Source organism: Pelophylax lessonae (genome assembly GCF_965119305.1).
Source record: "Pelophylax lessonae genome assembly, chromosome: 7".
Taxonomy (NCBI): Eukaryota; Metazoa; Chordata; class Amphibia; order Anura; family Ranidae; genus Pelophylax; species Pelophylax lessonae.
The window spans coordinates 179,409,601-179,430,761 of NC_138774.1; the positions used below are offsets into that span (position 1 = coordinate 179,409,601).

At 46.6% G+C, this 21,161-nt stretch overlaps 1 protein-coding gene across 8 annotated transcripts in view; it reads right to left on the reverse strand.

Annotated features, from left to right (window-relative positions):
• The window catches only part of VAV2 (vav guanine nucleotide exchange factor 2), a 480,427-nt gene that overhangs the window by 124,030 nt on the left and 335,236 nt on the right, over positions 1–21,161 (reverse strand). For all 8 annotated transcript variants that reach the window (XM_082264462.1, XM_082264465.1, XM_082264464.1 and 5 more), the window contains 3 exons: positions 17,620–17,719; positions 2,487–2,582; positions 456–524 (listed from right to left, as the gene is read on the reverse strand). In XM_082264462.1, coding sequence (XP_082120588.1) covers positions 456–524; positions 2,487–2,582; positions 17,620–17,719 — 265 coding nt within the window. The remainder of the gene's footprint in view (positions 1–455; positions 525–2,486; positions 2,583–17,619; positions 17,720–21,161) is intronic.

The window sequence follows — 21,161 nt, forward strand, 5'->3', positions numbered from 1 at the left end:
CTCTGCCACTATACGAATTCACCTAAATAAAATACCATGGCATCATCACAAATAATAATTTCTATTAACACATGAGCACATTTCCCAGTTTTGCATTATTTTTATTTGCAGACCTTTGCATTTGGAGTCGATGACGGGAGACATTCCTCTGCCAGGTGCTTTGATCCAGGTCTGAACAGAGAGCAGATAGCTATTTTACTGACTGTTGTACCTGCTGCTGTTTGAGGTCTGGAAAGGAGGATCATCTCCACTCAGGGCCACTGGCCTGACTTATTATTTGTACTGGCTTGGGGGGGGGGGGGTGACGACGTGTTAAGTGATCCTTAGCATCATGACTCCAAAACGATCTCAGGATGGCTGATGACATTGCGAATCAGAGTTTTTCTACAAAGGGGCACCTGGGATGCCATCAATTAAAGACAGTTCTGAAATTTAATTTTGACAATTTATTTTACCTGCATAGCTTCTAAAGCCTCTCTCAGTGTTTGTCTCTCTGGACAGTCCGATGTGTGACTGAGAAGTTCCTGTGTATAGATGAAAAGAGAATCAGTAGCTTTATCACACTAAATTTCAGGAGCCTAAAATATCTAAATGTTTCTGCGGTGAGATTTCCCTACAGTGGTTTTTCTTCCTACCCCCCTCCCACAAAACATTCTCTGCAATAGTTTGTGTCTCTTCAGTTCCCACAATAGAGACATTTCCCTTTAATATTAAAACTATTAAACCTTTAGTTTGTATTTGCCCATCTTACAGCAGTAAGGTTTTCCTGCAGTAGTTTGTATCTCCCTGGAGCAGCACATCAAGTCAAGACCCGCTGTATGATAGTAAATGGCAGTCTCAGCCTGGACCCCCACTAGGCCACGCACCCCAGTCAACACCTACTGTATAATAGCGAATGGCAGTCTCAGCCTTCTAATTATACAATAGGATACCATCTTATTTACAAAGTTATAGCTGAATAAATAAGTCCATAGTGGAAATGTAAAATTGCTTAGGTCCATAAGAGTTATAAAGGTGGGGGTAAAAACCCAAATAATCCCACCATCATTGATGGCCAGTAATATTTTAAACCCCCCACCCACTATCATCAGTGTTTTGCAATGACAGTCCTCATGCTGTCTTCTGTCCCACTCTCCAAATTGTTCTCCTACATTGAAGACGCCATTGTGACAGCATGTGACAGTATGACAAATGCCAATGCGGACACATTGCACAGGTATAATCCACCGTCATGACCAGCAGGAAACTTACCCTGAGAAACAAAGTGCAATGATTGCTGGAGTGCATGCATGTAAACAGAAGTGGCTGCAGTGAGACTACAGGGGATTAACAGTACTGATATGCATTAATAAAGGAAGAAAATGTAAAACAAGTATTTTAGAGAAAAAAAATGCCAATTATTCAAAAAGAATATGGATTTGGCAAACTAAATGTCAGTCTGTTAGATTCTGTTTGAAATCAGTTTTTTCAGGGATGGCCTCTCTCCACCTGGGAGATATCCTACCCTTGATAAATCTTGAAGATGCAAAGCTTTATGTTGCTGTATTCCATGGCTACTATCGAAAATCACTTCCAAATTGTGGTACTGCTTTAGCCAAAGCCCCCTATGTCTTTGCAAAGGTCTAAGCCCCAGTCCTGACATTGCGGAGAACCAGGGGGCATCTCAATGACCACTCATCTGGCTCCTAAATATCCAGTGGGAGATTTGATAAAGGGCTCTTTTGCACAAAATATCTCAGTGGTGACCCCCTTCTGCCATTTCAACAAAAAGAAAAGTTGCCGCAGCCCTGATTATGGGGATTCAGTTTCTTTTTATGACTGATGCGCTGGAGTGCAACTCACCTGGGGATTTTGCATGGGGGGCCTGTGAATAGGCTCTCACTTTGGGCTGTTTACATACTGTATCTCCTTCTAAATTACCAAACATCCTCCATGATCCCAGGTCTATGCCCATATTAACTCAATATGATACTGGACACCAGCTGAGAGAGGATTTTTTTTATTAACGAGAAGAGGAAAACCTGCAAAGGCAAATCCTTCCCGCTGCAGGCACAGCAGACATTCCAAAACATTATATTGGACACAGCATGTAGTGCCCACCACCTACAGATCTAACTGTACCAAAGCCCTGCAGAATGGTGAGTCCTAATCCGCTGAAACATAGTGTCTAGGATTTAGGTCATACATTTAAAATGTTCACTATTCTTTAACTGGCTGGTGTTTCCAAGACTTTCTATTCACACGCAATGTTCCTCACCCACCTCTGCAACCTTTATATCTTTGAAGGAGCCCACTCTAAGGATCCAATATGAGTTGAGCTGCCACTGACCTACTCACCACCTACAAGATCTAGGGCTACCTCAAATGTACATTACAAAGCTACAGAAGGGTACAACAGCCGGAATCTTACTGGTCAGTGAGAAAGCTGGCAGAGACAGAAATACTAACTCCTTTATTATGGGGCTTTGGTGTCAGAGGAAACTCACCTTTAGCAGGAGGTGATACTTAAGTACTCTCTGCATTGGGATAACCATCAGATCCTGCAGCTTGAACTTCCCATCCTGAACCTTCATAGAACATTCCTGCAAAAAAGGGAAAAGGAAAAGATTTCCTGGATAAAATGTAATAAATGTACTCAAGAGTCATAATCCGAGAAAAAGAGCAATTGGTATAATTTTCCGATCTTGTAACAGTTGTGAATCAGATCTGAAGGTAAGCGAGGTAACGAGAAAAAGCATGCTGTAACATCCTTGCATATGGTTAGCTTCCACTTCAAAAATTGCATAGGGACACCGCAGCCACCTCTTCTAAACTTTCTCAGTCTAAAATGGTTGTAACTGAGAACAGAGGACTGCACTTTACTTTGGAGCAAATATACACTGCAAATGTTATTTATGCAACGTGCCTGGTAACCTAAATGGAACTAAAATCTTTTCCTTTAAAGCAAGGGTGCCAAACTCAATTTAATTGCGGGCCGCATCAGAATAATGGTTGCCCTTAAAGTTGTTTCTGTAAGACTATATACATCTTTCCCAGGTTTTTTTTTCTCAGAAAATAGATGCCGGAACTCAACCACACCCTCCCCCACCCCCACGAACGGCATCAGTGAGTGTGGAAAAACGGAAAAATGGATTTTTGTAAAATCTTACCGTAAAATCCTTTTCTCTTAGCTCATCGACAGACGTAGTCCTCGGTGATACACCACCTTCGGGTTATGTTACCTCCGCAGGAGCAGGACTAGACAGGAAATTAAAAAGCTCTGGCCACACCCTAGGGGCAGTCCCAGAGGGTATATCCTCTCTCTCTCTGCCTCAGCAAATCAGTTATGTGAAAAAGCAGTGCTTAGAGAATTTAACCCAACCCAACTCCAAAACAGAGGGGCGGGGACTACGTCTGTCGATGAGCTAAGAGAAAAGGATTTTACGGTAAGATTTTACAAAAATCCATTTTTCTCTAGCGCTCATCGACAGACGTAGTCCTCGGTGATACACCACCTTCGGGACGTCCCAGAGCAGTATCACAACTGAGGGGTGGGAAAATGGAAATCAAATCCCAATCTAGAAGGCCCAACCGGTGCCAACTAGAAGTTTACAATGCTCATCCTTAATGATGAGACTCAACAAAAAAAATTTTCAAACAGAAAAAAACCCTCGAGGTAGACCACCGGTCTCCTCAAATTGCGGCCTGCAAAACCTTGCGGCCAAATGAGGCATCCGCCGATGCCGTCACATCAATTTTATAGAATTTTGTAAAGGTATGTACTGACGACCAGGTGGCCGCCTTACATACCTGGACCACTGACGCCTGATGGCGAAAGGCCCAGGAAGTACTGAGCGCTCGAGTGGAGTGCGCCTTAACAGGGAACGGAGGACTCTGACCCTTAATAGAATAAGCCTGTACCACCGTCTGTCTAATCCATTTGGCAATGGTTGCGGCAGATGCAGGCAAACCCTTTCTGGGGCCATCCGTGATCACAAAAAGTGAATCCGTCTTACGGAATGATTCCGTCGCTTTCAGGTATACCCTGATTGCCCGAACCACATCTAAGGAATGCAACGCATGTTCCCGATGATGCTTGGGCTGAGGACACAAGGAAGGTAGTACAATATCTTCATTCAGATGAAAATCTGAAACCACCTTAGGAAGAAAAGATGGCTTAGGATGAAGTACTACCTTATCCCTATGAATCACTAGGTATGGGGACTGGCATGATAATGCAGCCAGTTCTGACACCCTGCGAGCAGAAGTAATAGCCACCAAGAAGGCCACCTTCTGGGATAAAGTAAGCAAGGGAATCTCCCTGATGTTTTCAAAGGGAGGTTTCTGTAGAACCGACAAAACCCATTAAGATTCCCAGGGCGGTAAGGGCGCGCGGACTGGAGGAGCCAGGTGCCGCACCCCCTGGATGAAATTCCGCACCAAGGATTTGGTAGCTAACGGTTTCTGAAAGAAGATTGCTAATGCTGAAACTTGACCCTTGATGGTGCTCAAGGCTAGCTTCTGCTCAACCCCTTGTTGCAAAAAGGCCAATATTCGAGACACCGAATAGGTACGTGGAGGAAATCCTAAAGATTCGCACCACGCAATATAAGTCTTCCATGTGTGATAATAGACTTTGCTGGAAGTCGCTTTCCTTGCTTTAATAAGGGTAGGAATGACAGAAGTAGACAAACCTCTGTCCTTCAGTACTTGGGTCTCAATGGCCAGGCCATTAAAACCAGCGACTGTAAAGCACGAAGGTAACTTGGTCCTAGAGACCACAGACACTCCCTGAGACGAAGTTCCCACGGAACGTCTGCGACTAGCATGTCCAAGTCGGCCAGGCCCGCTTGAGGAGGCCAGCCTAGAATTTCTAGGACCACTGGCGCTGATTGGATCTGAACCAGGCGTCCCTAGAGCTATCTGGCCCCGACCATCCGAGAAAGTCTGGTCGTTTTCTGTTTCCACACATTTATCAGATACCTGATAGTTATCAGGAAGGGTGATCTTTTCTGGTTGAACCTCAGGGACCGAAGTCACCCGACTAGAGGCTACTTGGCCTATCTGGTCAACCAGATCCGATTCCTGTGAGGTATCGGGACTAATCTTAGGAAAGGGTAAAGGAAAAGATCTATTCAGGGAACGGTAACTACCGCTTCCTGTGGTACTTAAATGTTGGAAGGGAAGAATCGCACCGGTAGTAGTGGTTGATGCTCGATCTGATGTCCTGAATACCGGTGAAAACGTCCCCCCACCCTGAAACCGGGTGGGGGCGCACCTTCAGGCTGTGTACTCCTTTGCTTCGGGTCTGGCTGGGTTGGTCCTCTGCTTGTCCGACCAGCCCTTCTTGAACCCTCCTGAAGGAGTCTTGCCTTTCCCGCTAGTACCAGCCGGGCGCCCTTTATGGGCGGTAAAGAAAGGTCCTCGCTTGTTGCGAGGTCCCTTAGCTTTTGCAGCCTGTGGCAAGAAAGTGCTCTTGCCCCCAGTGGCATCCTTAATGATTTCATCTAGGTTGGCCCCAAATAGACGATTCCCCTGAAAAGGGAGATTGGTCAAGGTCTTTTTGGAACCTAGGTCAGCTGACCAGCATTTTAACCACAGAACACGTCTGAGGATCACTGCTAACTTAGATGCATGCCCTAATAGGGGAGTAGTGTCCAAGGCTGCGTCACAGATAAACTGTAGCCCTTGTATAATCTGTTCCATCAAATCAGATGTCTCCTGGGGAATATCTTTTCCCCTAAGATCTTGGCGTACCATTTTCGCCCATTCCGTAAGTGTCTGGGAAACTAGACCAATAACAATTACTGGTCTAAATGCTGACCCTATCAGAGAAAAGATAGTGCGGGACTCTGCTTCTATCTTTCGATCCACCGGATCCTTAAAGGACGAAGTGTCCTCCACTGGAATAACCGTGGCTTTATTCAGCCTGGAAATAGGCGGATCCACGACTGGTGGTACCGTCCATTTCTTAATGATGGATTCCTCAAACGGATAGCGTCTAGCAATACGCTTGGAAATAGTAAAGGTACGTTTAGAATGCTCCCATTCTCCTTTAATCTGATTACCGAAACATTTAGGTACAGGAAAAGCCTTCGCCATCTTGATGGGCTTATTAGTACCGAAAGGCCTCTCTGTTTCAGTTGCCTCTGCCGGTAAAGCCTCAAGTTGTAAGGTTTCTTGAACTGCCACAACTAGTGCGTCCACCAATGCTTCTTCCTGAATTATAGCAGGAGAAGAAGCGTCCTCCTCACTGTCTGAGGGGGCTTTACCTGGGATAACAGCCCTTGCAGAGGAACCTGCAACTGCCGTGACCATCTCTGAATCTGAGTCAGAGGTGTCAGATGGTATAGGGGTAGGCGGGGGTCGCTTCCTTGACCCCCGTCCCTGACAGGCCGCCTCCACCCGAGCCACCATAGACTCCAAAATTGCTGTAAATGATACATGGGTCCATGATAACTCCAGTTACTTCCTGGATAATATAATTCAAAAGAAAAAAACTTTTTTTTTTTTTTTTCTGACCCCCAGCGCCACAAAAAGCCCCTTAGTGTTACCTGCTAGGGATCCCTATCGATCGAGAGAGAGAGAGATAGACCCCCAGGCTCACCACTTGATGCTCAGAGTTAAACTGCAACAGCTTACAGCGCTGTCTTGACAAACAGGAAGTCTTTTGGCTGGCTGCCCAGGAAGAAGGGAGGCGGCTCCGCCCCTCTGCACGCCTTCCGGCGCCTCCCCCAAGCTCCACGAGGTGTAGGATCACCTCAAACATGGCCGCCCCCATGCTGGAGACACGAGGCTACGCCAAAATGGCGGCTCGTGCGATCCAGCAAAAAAAAATGGCGGCGGCCTGTGCTGACTAGCGGTGTGCTGCAGGGCACACAACACTCTCTCTGCATGGGGATATGGCGTGGTTGGCGGTACCGGCCCTGGCGGACCGCATGGCCGTTCGGGAGGCCTGCTAATAGCTGGAGATCTGATTTGGAAGGCAGTCTACATGTCCGTGGCTTCTGACTGGTAGGTAGCTTATACTTAACCCATAAGATTCCCAGAATGCCACAGATTACATCTTTAAAACATGTATACAATAGATTGTTAGCTCCCAAACCAAGCCTCCTGGCTTTTTGCACACATAAAATCACACTCAAAGTAGGAGGATTTGTGACATGTTATAGGATAGAAAGAACTCTTTCTTACCATACAGAGAGGGGCCCGCGTTCACCACAAAACCCGTCAGGGAAAAAGGGGGAACATACTACTCACCATACCGGAACCAGGCGGGCACCAACTCCTGACAGTACCCCTCTCCACCGGGGCGGGAGGGCTGTCGACCGATACAGACGCCGTGACTCATGGTCTTTGGCGTTTCAGCGAGACGTTTAACTCGCGGGTTCAGTCCTTTTAATGGGACTTTGTCGCGGCCGACCCAGCGCGGAGCTATGGCCTGCACGCGCTCGTAGGCTGAACTGGGGTGACCACCGGATCTCAACATCCAGCCCGTCGCCCAGTTCAGCTTTCTTGCTTGAAGATCTCACAGGAACACTGGAGAAAAAAAGCTGTCTAAAAATCCTTTTAGAAAAAAATTCTTGCCAGGACCTAAGATCCCAGCAAGGTATCTAGGTCCTTACTCCTAACTAGACAGAAAATAACTGATTTGCTGAGGCAGAGAGAGAGAGGATATACCCTCTGGGACTGCCCCTAGGGTGTGGCCAGAGCTTTTTAATTTCCTGTCTAGTCCTGCTCCTGCGGAGGTAACATAACCCGAAGGTGGTGTATCACCGAGGACTACGTCTGTCGATGAGCGCTAGAGAAATAATAGTGGGAGGATCTTAAAGGGGCAATATATACCAGGAGTATGTTATGCTCAAACTTCAGGGGGTGCATTTATTATTTTTTTTAAAATGATGAACTTAGCATTTTAGGGAAAACTCTGCAGAAATATTACTAAATAAAACCTACTAACGGTTTCTGACAATGGAAGTGGTGAAAATGCAAACTAGTTGCTCACTTACCCACACCCATATTAACTTGTTATCTATATTGATCCTGTGTTCACTCCTTACTACTGACAGCTAAAACATGCAAGGATAATCAGCAACACCCAGGTCCTGGTTTTAGGAATTCCTAAACATGTGCACGATTGTTTAGATGCCTCAATCCCCAAAGAAAAATACATGATATTTTTTTTAATTTCTTAAAGATTTTCAGCAATAACAAAATTAAGGATTCACAAAAATTGAGGATCCATAGGCAGCAGTAAATAAACTTGCAATATATAGAAAGGTCTTGTTACTTAGAAAAACTGGATTTTTGACTTACCGTAAAATACTTTTCTCTTAAGCTCATTGACAGACGCAGGACTGATATCTTGATATCCGTAGGGTTATACTGCCCCCAACAGGAGTAGGACACTAGGCAGGAAAAAAGTTCTGGCCACACCTATGGGCAGTCCCAGGGGGTATATCCTCTCTCTCCCTGCTATAGGATGTCAGTTATGTAACAAAGCAGTGTCAGAGACTCATACCAACCCAACTCAAAATAGAGGGGCGGGTACTGCGTCTGTCAATGAGCTTAAGAGAAAAGGATTTTACGGTAAGTCAAAAATCTAGTTTTCTCTGTCGCTCATTGACAGACACAGGACTGATATCTTGATATCCGTAGGGGCATCCCAAAGCAGTGCCATAAATGAGGGGTGGGATAATAGAAATAAAATCCAATCCAGAAGGCCAAAACAGAGCCAACCAGAAGAACAGAGGACTCATTGAACCAAGCAGATGAGACCCACCTGAAAAAAACAGAAACCCCCGAGGTAGACCAAAGGTCCCCTCAAACAGCAGCCTGCAAAACCTTGTGGCCCGAAAGAGGCATCCGCCGATGCCAGCACATAAACCTTAAAAAATTTTGTAAAGGTATGAACTGACGACCAGGTAGCCGCCTTGCAAACCTGAAGCACCGACGCCTGATGGCGGAAGGCCCAGGAAGCACTAAGAGCCCGAGTAGAGTGCGCCTTAACAGGGAACGGAGGAACCCGACCCTTGATAGAATAAGCCTGCACCACCGTCTGTCTGATCCATCTGGGGATAGTCGCAGCAGACGCAGGCAACCCCTTTCTAGGGCCATCCGTGATCACAAAAGTGAATCAGCCTTACGAAAAGAGTCAGTAGTAGCCAAGTACACCCTGATCGCCCGAACCACATCCAAGGAGTGTAACGCAAACTCCCGAGGATGACTGGGCTTAGGACACAGGGAAGGTAACACAATATCCTCAGTCAAGTGAAAGTCGGAAACCACCTTAGGAAGGAAGGATGGATTCGGACGAAGAACCACCTTATCCCTATGAAGCACCAGATAGGGGGAACGACAGGACAACGCAGCCAATTCCGACACCCAGCGTGCAGAAGTGATAGCCACCAAAAAGGCCACCTTCTGAGATAAGGTAAGCAAGGGAATCTCCCTAATATTTTCAAAGCAAGGTTTCTGGAGAACCGACAACACCAAATTAAGATCCCAGGGCGGCAAGGGCGTGCGCACCGGAGGAGCCAGGTGCCGCACCCCCTGAATGAAATTCCGCACCAAAGAATGAGTAGCCAGTGGCCTCTGGAAGAAGATCGCCAATGCTGAAACCTGACCCTTGATAGTACTCAAGGCCAGCTTCTGCTCAACCCCCCGCTGCAGGAAGGCCAATATCCGAGCCACCGAGTAAGAACGTGGAGGAACCCCGAGGGACTCCCACCACGCGATATAAGACTTCCATGTGCGATAATAGATCTTTCTGGAAGTCGCTTTCCTTGCTTTAATCAGAGTAGGAATAACTGAAACAGACAAACCCCTGTCCTTTAGCACCTGGCTCTCAACAGCCAAGCCGTCAAAGCCATCAATCGTAAAGCAGGATGGAAGATCGGTCCCTGAGAGGAAGTAGCCAGAGAGCGTCTGCGACCAGCCTGACCAAGTCGGCGTACCCGGCCCGACGAGGCCAGTCCGGAGCCACAAGGAGGACTCGAATTCCCTCTGCCTCAATTCTGCGAAGAAGTTTCAGCAGCAACTTGAGAGGAGGAAAAGCATACAGCAGCCGATACTGCCCCCACGGAGCAACCAGTGCGTCTGTGGTGTCCGCCAGAGGATCGCGGGGGCGGGCTACAAACCTCTGCACCTTCCTGTTGAGCCGAGATGCCAACAGATCCACATCCAGGGGGCCCCAACCGTGGCATTGTCCGACTGAATCCAGGCCGCGCAGCCCCGAAGATGCTCGGTCCAGTGAACCAGGCAAAACCTGATCGCTCTCAGTTCCAACACATTTATCGCTCTCAGTTCCAACACATTTATCGGCCACCTGGATTCTTCCAGGGACCAGAGCCCCTGAGCAGACAGCCTGCTGAGAATCCCTCCCCATCCGGATAGACTGGCATCCGTGGTGACAATCGTCCAATAGATTGGAAGAAAGGACTTCCCCTGACTGAGCATCGGAGACCGAAGCCACCAAACCAGAGACTCCCTGGTCCGCTCGCTCAGCTGGATCCGATTGTCCAGGGAATCGAGATTCCGGTTCCATTTGAGAAGAATCTCCTTTTGGATAGTCCGCGTATGACACTGAGCCTGCGGAGACTCCGCACAGAGGAGAAGGTCGTCCAGGTAGCCCAGGACCGATATGCCCCGCTGCCGCAACAGCACCAGAACTGGGGCCAAAACCTTTGTGAAAACCCGGAGAGCAGAAGCAAGACCAAAGGGTAACGCCACAAACTGATAATGGTCCTGTCCCACAGCAAAGCGCAGAAACCGCTGGTGTCCTGCGTAAATGGGAACATGAAGATAGGCATCCTTGATGTCTATGGACGCCAGAAAATCCCCCTGATGCAGGGAGGCCACCATTGTGCGAATGGCCTCCACTCCTTGTTGCATCAAGTCCTGCACTGCCCCCAACAGAACCGTTAGGCGATTCGGGGACAGTCGCATATTGGAAGGGAAGAACCGCACCGGTGGAAGCGATCGAAACTCGATCTTGCATCCCGACTGTATGACCTTGTGAACCCATTTGTCTTGAATCCTGGAGAGCCACGGGTCCGGGAACCGGCGAAACCCTCCCCCCCTGATATGGGTGGGGGCGCACCTTCAGGCTGAAGCGGTCTTATCCTTAGGTCTGGAAGGACCGTATTTTTGCTTACCAGACCAGGGTCTCTTGAAACCCCCCAGGGGGGCTTTGGAGGGCTTCGCCTTGTCGCCCGCCCCGGAAGAGCAAAAAAACTTCTTGTGAGCTGAAAAGGAAGGTCCCTGTCTGCGACGAGGTTCCTTACCCTTATTAGCCTGGGGTAGAAAGGTGCTCTTGCCCCCAGTGAGATCTTCGATAATCTCATCCAAGGTAGCACCAAACAGGCGATCCCCCTGAAAAGGGAGATCAGTCGAGGCTTTTTTGGAAGCCTGATCCATCAACCAGCACTTCAACCATAGCATGCGCCGGAGGATCACCGCCGAGATCGACACACGCCCCAGCAATGGAGCAGCGTCACAAACTGTAGCCCCTGCACCATCTGCTCCAGCAAATCCGTCACGGCAGGGGGGAGACTTCTCCCCTCCAGGTCATGGCGTAACAGCTTGGCCCATTCCGTCAACGTCTGTGAAACCAGAGCAATGGTAAACACTGGCCTTAAGGCCGACCCTGCCAGGGAGAATATGGAACGGGACACAGATTCCGCCCTACGATCAACTGGATCCCGAAAGGACAGGGAATCCTCCAACAGGATAACAGTAGCCTTTAGTCTGGAAACCGGCGGATCCACCGAAGGTGGCACCGTCCATTTTTTAAGGAGGGACTCTTCAAACAGGTAGTGCCTAGCAATCCGTTTGGGCATCCCAGGGGGTCGTTTTGGACGGACCCACTCCTTCTTAATGATATCGTCAAAGCATTTGTGAAAGGGAAAACACCTTCGCCACCCTGGAGGGTTTGCGAGTGCCAAAGGCAACTTCCGTATGAGCTGCATCCGCAGGTGCAACCTCCAGTTTTAGGGTCTCCCGGACAGACACAATCAGTGCGTCCACCAGTGTCTTGTCTTGCGCTATGGCGGAGGCAGAAAGGTCATCCTCACTATCAGAGGAGACGGGGCGCGAGACAGCAGCCCCAGAGGAGGAACCCACAGCAGCAGCGACTGGCTCAGCATCAGAATCTGAGCCATCAGACAAGACAGGGGTAGGCGGGAGTCGCTTTTTAGCCCCCCGTCCCTGACAGACCACCTCCACCCGGGACACAAATGACTCCAGGACCGCCGAAAGCGCATCAATGGTGAGTGGAGAATCGGAGGGCTCTGCGGCCACCTCGAGGGGATCAGGTGGGGATACATGTGCAGCAGGGTCCATGGCAACACCAGGGGAAAGCGTCAGCAAAATATGACAAAATTGAAAAAAACTTTTTTTTTTTTTTTGCAAAATGTCACCCATGCGTTCCTCAATGGTCAGACAGCATGCCTCAGGACCCCCGCAGAGAGAGAGAGAGACCCCCAAAAGGCTCACCACACAGTGCACCACAGGACTGCTCTCAGCGTTTGTCTGCATGACAAGGAAGTCCTGTGGGGCAATCTTCCCGGGTCTAGGGAGGGGCTCCGCCCCCTCACACGCCCTCAGTAACTCCCACAGCTGCCCAGCTCTGCAAACAAAACGAGCTGGGTGTACCAAGATGGCCGCCCCCATGAGCCACATGAGGGACTGCAAACAAATGGCGGCCCCGCGTGCTGCGGTGGGAAGGGGGGTCCCCACATCCACTAACAGACGATCGATCGGCAGGTAGGCCCTGGGGAGCCAGGGAGGAAGCCCCCCGCACAACAGCCGTCCGCACCCGGGACCCCCCCACCCCCCGCCCCTTAGTGGCTTGCTGAACGGCGAGCAACCCCACACACACACAAACACCCCTCCCCCCAGTAGGGGGGAAGGGATGGGGGAGAGGGACACCACAGGGGGAGGGTGCACAGGGGAACAGAGGGGAACCCAGATTAGTGTGCGTCCGACCGTCCCAGGGAGGGGCCCGGGTCCACCACAGACACAGCCATGAGGAGCAGGGGGGAAGCAGTTACTCACCATACTGGAACAGAGCGGGCACCACTCCAGACAAAACCCCTCACCTCCCAGTGGGGGGGGGGGGTGTCGGCCAAAGGAGACACTGCGACTTGGCCGTCGACCAGTCGTATGCGACTCGCGGGACGTTTAACCCGCGGGCCAGTCCCCGTCCAGCGGGACTGTCGCGGCCGTAGGCCTGCTGGGGTGACCACTCCCACATGGAAGAGAAATATATTTGAAATATATTTTTTAAAAAAACTTTTTTTCCCAAATATATTGGAAATATATTTTAAATGCTACAATTTTGGCCATATTCAATATATTTCTAAAAAGATTTTCCCTTAATATATTGGAAATATATTTTTCTTCCATATGGGCTGGATCTCAACATCCAGCCCGTCCCCCAGATCCAGCATAATTGCTTGAAGATCTCACAGGAACAACTGGAGAAAAAAGCTAACTAAAAAAAGATTTATCTAAAAAAACTTGCCAGGACCAGAGATCCCAGCAAGGAACTTAGGTCCTTACTCCTGACTAGGCAGAAAAAAACGGACATCCTATAGCAGGGAGAGAGAGGATATACCCCCTGGGACTGCCCATAGGTGTGGCCAGAACTTTTTTCCTGCCTAGTGTCCTACTCCTGTAGGGGGCAGTATAACCCTACGGATATCAAGATATCAGTCCTGCGTCTGTCAATGAGCGACTGAGAAAACCTGTTACTGCATTATAAATTAGGTACCTGGAACAGACCCACTGCAGACCATTTCCTTCCTCCAGGCAAAAAAAAAAAATGTAATAGGGTTTCGGGAAAGGAGGAGGGAAGATAGGTAGAGTAGTAAAGCAAGGAAGACGGATGAAAGTTAAAGCAAGGAAAACTGGGAAGGCCAACACCCTGTGTCGGGGCGAATGAATTAGACCCGTTAGAGTTATGTCTCATGTTTAAGCAATTCCTCATACTCCCAAAAGAAAGTAAACATACTCCAGAGGAACCATGTACGTCTGAACTTTACTTCCCTTCCTCTAAGAGTTGTCCTAAGGTTTTCCAAGCTGTAGATTTCAGAAATTTTTGAGATCCAGAATGAGTGTTGTAGAGTCTCCAGTTTCCAGGGCGCCAGAATGCATGCCTTAGCCACACTGATGAGGTGAATTAACATTGTCTTTTTGTACTAAGGCTGGATAGGTGGTAAAGATTTAGCAGGTAGTGAGTTGGGTCAATACCTAGGTCAAAATTGGGTACCTGCTTGATAAAAGCTTTGACCTGTGACCAGAATGATTGTAGTTTATTGCAGGACCAGAATATATGGATAGGAGTTCCTTCTGCCTTCCTGCACCTCCAGCACCTAGTGGATGTTGGGAGGCTATATATTTATCAAAACAGAGGGGACTCGATACCACCTGCCTATAACCTCAAAGCCTAGTTTTTTATATCTGTTTGAGATTGAAGAGTACTAAGCAAAATATACAATGACTTCCCTTGATTGGCAAATCAGGAGGCGGCAGAGGAACACACGCCTGTTTTCAAAACATCCCTCCCCCTATATTTACACAGTCACGGACTAAGCCACGAACCCGGCTATACCCACCTCCACTGCTATAAAATCTCTCTTCCACTGTCCATCACCCATAGCATGAAGAAGGAGCCATTGGGCATGCCCCGAAACGTGTCCTGCCCCTTCTGACGATGCTTCCGCACACCTACTGTTTCTCGTAAGTGTTTATCTCCTTGAGGCAATTAAGAAGCTGTAACTACTACACTTAGAAGCGCCTTTGCTGTTCCTTTATAGCTATGGGGTTAAAGCAGCTCCTGTATCCAGACATGCCAAACCCTATACAGTCAAAATTATCCATTATGCAGGTATGCCACTGGAGATTCCCTAGCTAAGCAATGGCAAATCAGGGGCGCAAAGGAGCTGGAACAAAAGGGCCAAAAAGCATACGTTCTGCATACAACCCAGGGGAAAACAAAAAATCCACTTAGGGTAATAGCAGTTCCCTTGTCCCAGAGCTTGGGGTGATAGCCATTCTTTTGTCCTGGAACAATGTACTATTATGACACCATTCCCCTTCTCTGACTCGAGCTCCCTTTCAGACACTCCTGATGCTGCCTGTCTGGAAAAAAGCAAAATTCAATTATTATTTCTGAATTTTCTGGAAAAAAATGTTGCCACTTCTGGCCTCTGGAAACCAAAGGTTGTAGAAGTGCTACAGGTCCTCTATTCCCCATTACCTAATTCAAAAATAAGAGGCGAGACCTCTTTAATGCAGGGATTTTATGAAGAAAATTTTATTTTTTAAATTTATTTTATGACTTTTATGTATTTAGGACCCCGATTTTTTATTAGGCGAAAAGTTTTGTTCGATCTTAAGAGAAACCATTGTATGAGGGACCCTGATTTTGTAGTGGAGACCACAGATGATTTTCTTTCCCGTACTTTTAATGAGGCACAAGCTATAGCTTTAAGCCAAATGCTCTTCACTGTGGATACAATAACTGACACAGCACACACTAGTTCATGGCCTAAAAGCACCCAACTCTCCACAGCAAAAACAAGCCCCTATCGGCACTTAAAGACTGGCTAAGTCAAAAAAGGCTTTTCCCATACGCGCACAGATTGTGCACTTCTTGAGGATTGGCTCAACCCTGAAAGGATTTTCATTCCCCCTAAACTTTTTGCTTTCCATACTATGGAAAAGGGGTTTAAAAAGAATTGAGCTATTCCTGTAGTGGATCCTACATTTCAGTTCTCAATAATAATACCTTACAGTTCCAAATGAGGATGTTTCCCCATTTAAGGATTCTGTGGATAGAGGTTTGGATGCCTCTTAAAGGCCGCCCCTTTCCCCTTGCAGGCCCAGCAATTGCTGCTGTGTCTATTTGCAACATTATTGCTAATTGGACAAGATAAATGAACAGAGACTAGGAAGCTGTCTTCAAAGACCCTGATTTCTTAAAACCACTGCAGTGGATATCATCAGCCTTGTTGTTTTGAGTTGATCCTCTAGAGCAGGGTTTCTCAATTAGGGGTACCTTAAGCAATTTCTGCCTCTCAGATGAGTAACCAGTGACCCCAATGATCATTTTAGCCATCTGTAAAGAGGGGATCACACTAATGTACCGCAAGCTGTAAATGTAGGTATGTAAATGTAGTTATTTTTCGCAGGGGTTCCCTGAAGTCAAAATATAATTTCAAGGCGTCCTCCATGTTAAAAAGGTTGAGAAAGGCTGTTCTAGAGAATGCAATTTGCCAAGCCTCTAGAAAGGTCCTCAATTCTGTGCATAGGTGAAGGTTTGGTGGCTAAAAGCTCAGTCTGCTAAACTTGCTTGTAAAAACAGTCTCCTACACATGCCTTTTGATGAAGGTTTATTTGTAGAATTCCCTGGTAAATTCATCAAGGAAATCATTAAAGGAAAGGTGCTCGTTCCCCACAAGAAAAAGTCTAAGTCTCCTATTCCTACAGCCTCTACCTCTACTCAGTGAAAGGGGTCTTTCACTATCCCCACGCATCAACCTCAAAACCAAGACTTACCAAGTCCAGCTCAGAAACCCTCCTAACAATGAAGGGGTGTCCCTACTCCACAAAGTGGGGGATGTCTGTTTGTGGCAGTCTGGGGCTGGGACTTCCAGAACCTCTGGATCCAATCCAGGAACCCAGAACCTTTATGTCACAGGTTGACTGAATGACCTCCTAGACTCGCTGAACCACTTGGTCTTTTTTCTGCAGTCACTTTTGTATGTTTCTGTTTAACTAGCACTGCTTAGATGTATTAAGGGCTGTCAGGATATACTTGGAAGCCATGGCCTCTGTTTTTAAGAATGATTGCCTCTTCGTTCTGTCTGGAGGCTTAAACTTATTTCCAGGGCCTGTCCCCATCAGAGGTGTCTTTGGGCTTTTCAAGCAGCAAGCATCTGTATCCCAGATTGCCAGGCTGCAACCTGAAACTTTGTCTACATTCTCCAAGTGCCTTTAGATGGACGGCCAGGCCTAAGCTGATGCAAACTTCGGCTCTAAGGTGTTTCAAGCAGTTAGCTGAGTGTTAAGATCTTTAATCCTGGTGGTATTTTGTGGGCCTGTTGGCAGTTTTGTTTGCTATGTTGTATCCCACCCCTTAGTTTATTGCCTGGGGACGTCCAATGGTGTAAGAAAACAACTCCCCATAATAAGAAATTTACAGGTAAGTAAAAATTCCTTTAACTTTAATTCCTTTTAACTTTGAATGCAGAGGGTTTTGATATCTGTCAGGATTTCTATTTGTTCTGGTGACCATTATCACCAAAGATAAAAGAAAATTCCAAATTATGAGTGGTCACCAGAGCAAGAATAGAGGGGAATTCCTCCAGTGGGGACCCTAGTTCTGGTGACCCCAACGACTACCAGCGATTTCCCTTAAGATTGAAAACCTCTAAGGTCTTCTTGTGGCTATGGGACATAAAGTGAAGCAAAATCACCACAATGGGACACAGATTTAAAAAAAAAAAATACCTTTATTCCATCATAGAGTTTGGTCTTCAGTTCTACTTAAAATGCAAAGGGGTTATGTTATGTGACTGGTTTAGCTGAAAAGTGTTTCTGGACACACAATGGCAATTTCATATGATTGCTCACCTCAATTTTCACTTTGACATCCTCCCTTATAGCCATAAGCTGGTCCAATGTCTGCTGGGAGTATTCAATATGGCTGCAGTACTCTCCATATATAAGAAGCCTGACCAGAAACAAGAGAGCGGAGTTAAAAAGTAGAAACATGCAACAGGTTTATTACCTGCCTAGCCATATCTGTATTTCTTGCGGGTCGGGTTTTACCCAGCTGACACCATCAATATTTCATCATCTCATGATGGTACAGATCAATGCTGGCAGCTTTGAGGGCTTCCATTGCAGCTCTGGATAATTCTTCCACTCATTCTCTTTATTTTTCCTCAAAGATTAAAATAGTTCAATAAATCTATTGTGTAGTTAGAGGTTGCCTGTTTAAAAGGGTTTCTATTTCTGCCAAATGTTTGTGGATTATTTGTAGGACAAATAAAAATGTGTACTACAGCTTGAAATCAGGACAGTACTGAGGATTACTGTGCACCTTGCAAGTGCATTTGCCCCAGAGCTTAGAAAATGAGTAGAAACTCTGCTAACCTCCATCACCCAATCATGTGCAAAAAAAAAAAAAAACAACATTTTTTTTTTAATTTTCTTTGTAAAGTAAAAGCGGTATTAAACCCAAGACCGAAAATGTATTTTTTTGCAGCTTACCAGTCATTAGGTCTGGAGGCTGCATCAGTTTTCATTTCTTTGGCTTTTTTTCCCCCCCTTTGCTTTCACCTAATGATCTGTCCAGTAACACACCTCCTGTATTAACCACTTGCCGACCGCCGCACGACTATCTACGTCGACGGTCAGCCCCTCACAGGCAAAGTGACGTAGGTCTACGTCGCTAGCCTGTGAGGGTCTAGGGAGCGTGCGCGCGCCACCGGCGGCGCGCTCCCGCGTGGTCACGGACCCCCCCGCGCGTGTGACCGGCGGACCCGATGTCCGCCGGTCACTCTGCTATCGTCGGGGGAGAGGGAGAAAGTCAGGTGGCTTGTGTAAACAAGCTGCCTGTCATTCTCCCCGGTGTATGAATGATGATCATACGGTTCTACTATGTAGAACCATTGATCACTGTTCATACATCTCAAGCCACAGCCAATCACAGTAGAAAGCACGCCCCTAGGGACACACATAGCCCCTCCCTTTAAAAAAAGTTAACCCCTTCACTGCCAGTGTATTTTTACAGTAACAGTGCATATGTATAGCACTGATTACTGTAGAAATGTCATTGGTAACCCCAAAAGTGTCAAAAATGTCAGTCAAGGGTCCGATCTGTCCGCCGCAATGTCGCAGTACCGCAAAAAAAATCGCAGATCGCCGCTATTAGGCGTTAAAAAAAAAAAAACAACAAAAATGACAAAAATCTTTCCCTTTGTTAGTAAACGCGATAACTTTTGCGCAAACCAATCAAAATACGCTTATTGCGAATTTTTTTACCAAACATAGGTAGCATCAAACAAATTGGCCGAAAATGTTAAAAAATTTTGATTTTTACATTTTTTTGGGGGGTATTTCATATAAAAAAATTTGAAAAATATTGCTATTTTTGCAAAATTTACGCTCTTTTTTTGTTTATAGCGCATGATCAAAAAATCACACAGGTGATCAAATACCACCAAAATAAAGCTCTGTTTGTGGGAAAAAAAGGACGCCAAATTTGTTTAGATACAGCGTCGCACGACCGCGCAATTGTCCGTTAAAGTCACGCAGTGCCGAATCGCAAAATACCCCCTGGTTAGGAAGGGGGTAAAATCTTCCGGGGCTTAAGTGGTTAATGAGACACACCTCTGGAGAAATGAGAAAGGCAGCCACAGCAGAAAGCCAGATTGTCAGTTTGAGGAGAGGGTAGGGCAAAATGTATTAGCAGATTTAGATACAGTACACTAATAAAATGAAGTCAAATTCCAGCTTACACTTTATTAAGCCAAACCGGGCTGGCTAAACCGCATTGTTAAAAAACTTATTAGGGGAAAAAAATGGCCTTCAAGAAATATAAATCAGAGGGCACAGTATCGGCTTTCGAGCAATACAAGGAGGCAAATAAGAAAAGTAAATACGAAATCAAAATGGCTAAAATCAACTTTGAGAGACAAATAGCGGAGGATAGTAAAAAGAACCCAAAGAAATTCTTTAAATATATCAACAGCAAAAAAACTAGGGCAGAGCATATTGCACACATAATTAACGATGATGGGAGGATGGTTACAGAGGACACTGAAAAAGCAACCGTGCTTAATGCTTTTTTCTCGTCAGTCTTTACACAGGAAAAGGAGGGGTACACTGACCACGACTATATGGTTAGTAGTAATACACAGGAATTGCCGCTATGGCTAACAGAGGGTGAAATCAGGGAAAGGCTGGATAAAATTAAATCACCTGGGAAATTATAGGCCTGTCAGTCTGACATCAATAGTATGTAAACTTCTGGAGGGGATAATAAGGGACTATATCGTAGAGTTTGCTAAAGACAACAACATCATCAGCAGTAATCAGCACGGGTTTACAAATGGGCGTTCTTGTCAAACCAATCTCTTAACATTCTACGAGGAGGTGAGCTGTGAGCTAGATAGAGGGAGCTGTGAGCTAGATAAGGCGTTTGATACAGTTCCCCACAAGCGCTTAATTTATAAAATAAGGTCTGCAGGCATCGACTGCAGGGTTTGCACCTTGGATAAGGAACTGGCTAAAAGGGTGTGTCCAAAGGGTGGTAATAAACAGCGCATACACAGACTGGTCTGAGGTGGTAAGTGGGGTCCCCCAAGGCTCAGTCCTGGGACCAACCTTGTTCAATTTATTCATAAACAGCATTGAGGATGGGATCAGTAGTTCTATATAAGTTTTTGCAGATGACACAAAATTGGGCAGGGCAATAACTGCACAGCATGAAGCAGATATCCTAGAGAATGACCTGGACAAAATAACAGAGTGGGCAACGACAGGGCAAATGAGGTTTAATGTGGAGAAGTGTAAGGTTTTGCACTTCGGGACTAAAAGCATAAAAGCACAATACACTTTAGAGGGGGAACCTTTGGGGCAATCAAAAATGGAGAAAGATCTGGGAGTCTTGGTAGAGGATAGACTAGGCAATAGCATGCAATGTCAAGAGGCAGCTGCCAAAGCAGGCAGAATATTAGCATGCATAAAGAAAGGGATGTATTCCAGAGATAAGACTATAATCCTTCCACTTTATAAAACTCTGGTCCGACCACATCTGGAGTATTCTGTCCAGTTCTGGTCACCAGTCCTCAGGATGGATGTGTTGGAGTTGGAGAGAGTCCAGAGAAGGGCAACTAAACTAACTAGGGGATTGGAGGACCTTAATTATGAAGAGCGTCTGTAATCGCTTGAGTTATTCTCCCTGGAGAAGAGACGCCTGAGAGGCGACATGATAGCAATTTATAAATATCTCAATGGTGATCTCAGCATAGAAAAAAAGCTATTCAGTCGAAAGGATTGCATGAGGACTCGAGGGCATACAATGCGATTAGAGGAGAAGCGTTTTAACCTCAGGCAACATGGGGGGTTCTTTACTGTTAGGGCTACAAGATTGTGGAATTCTCTAC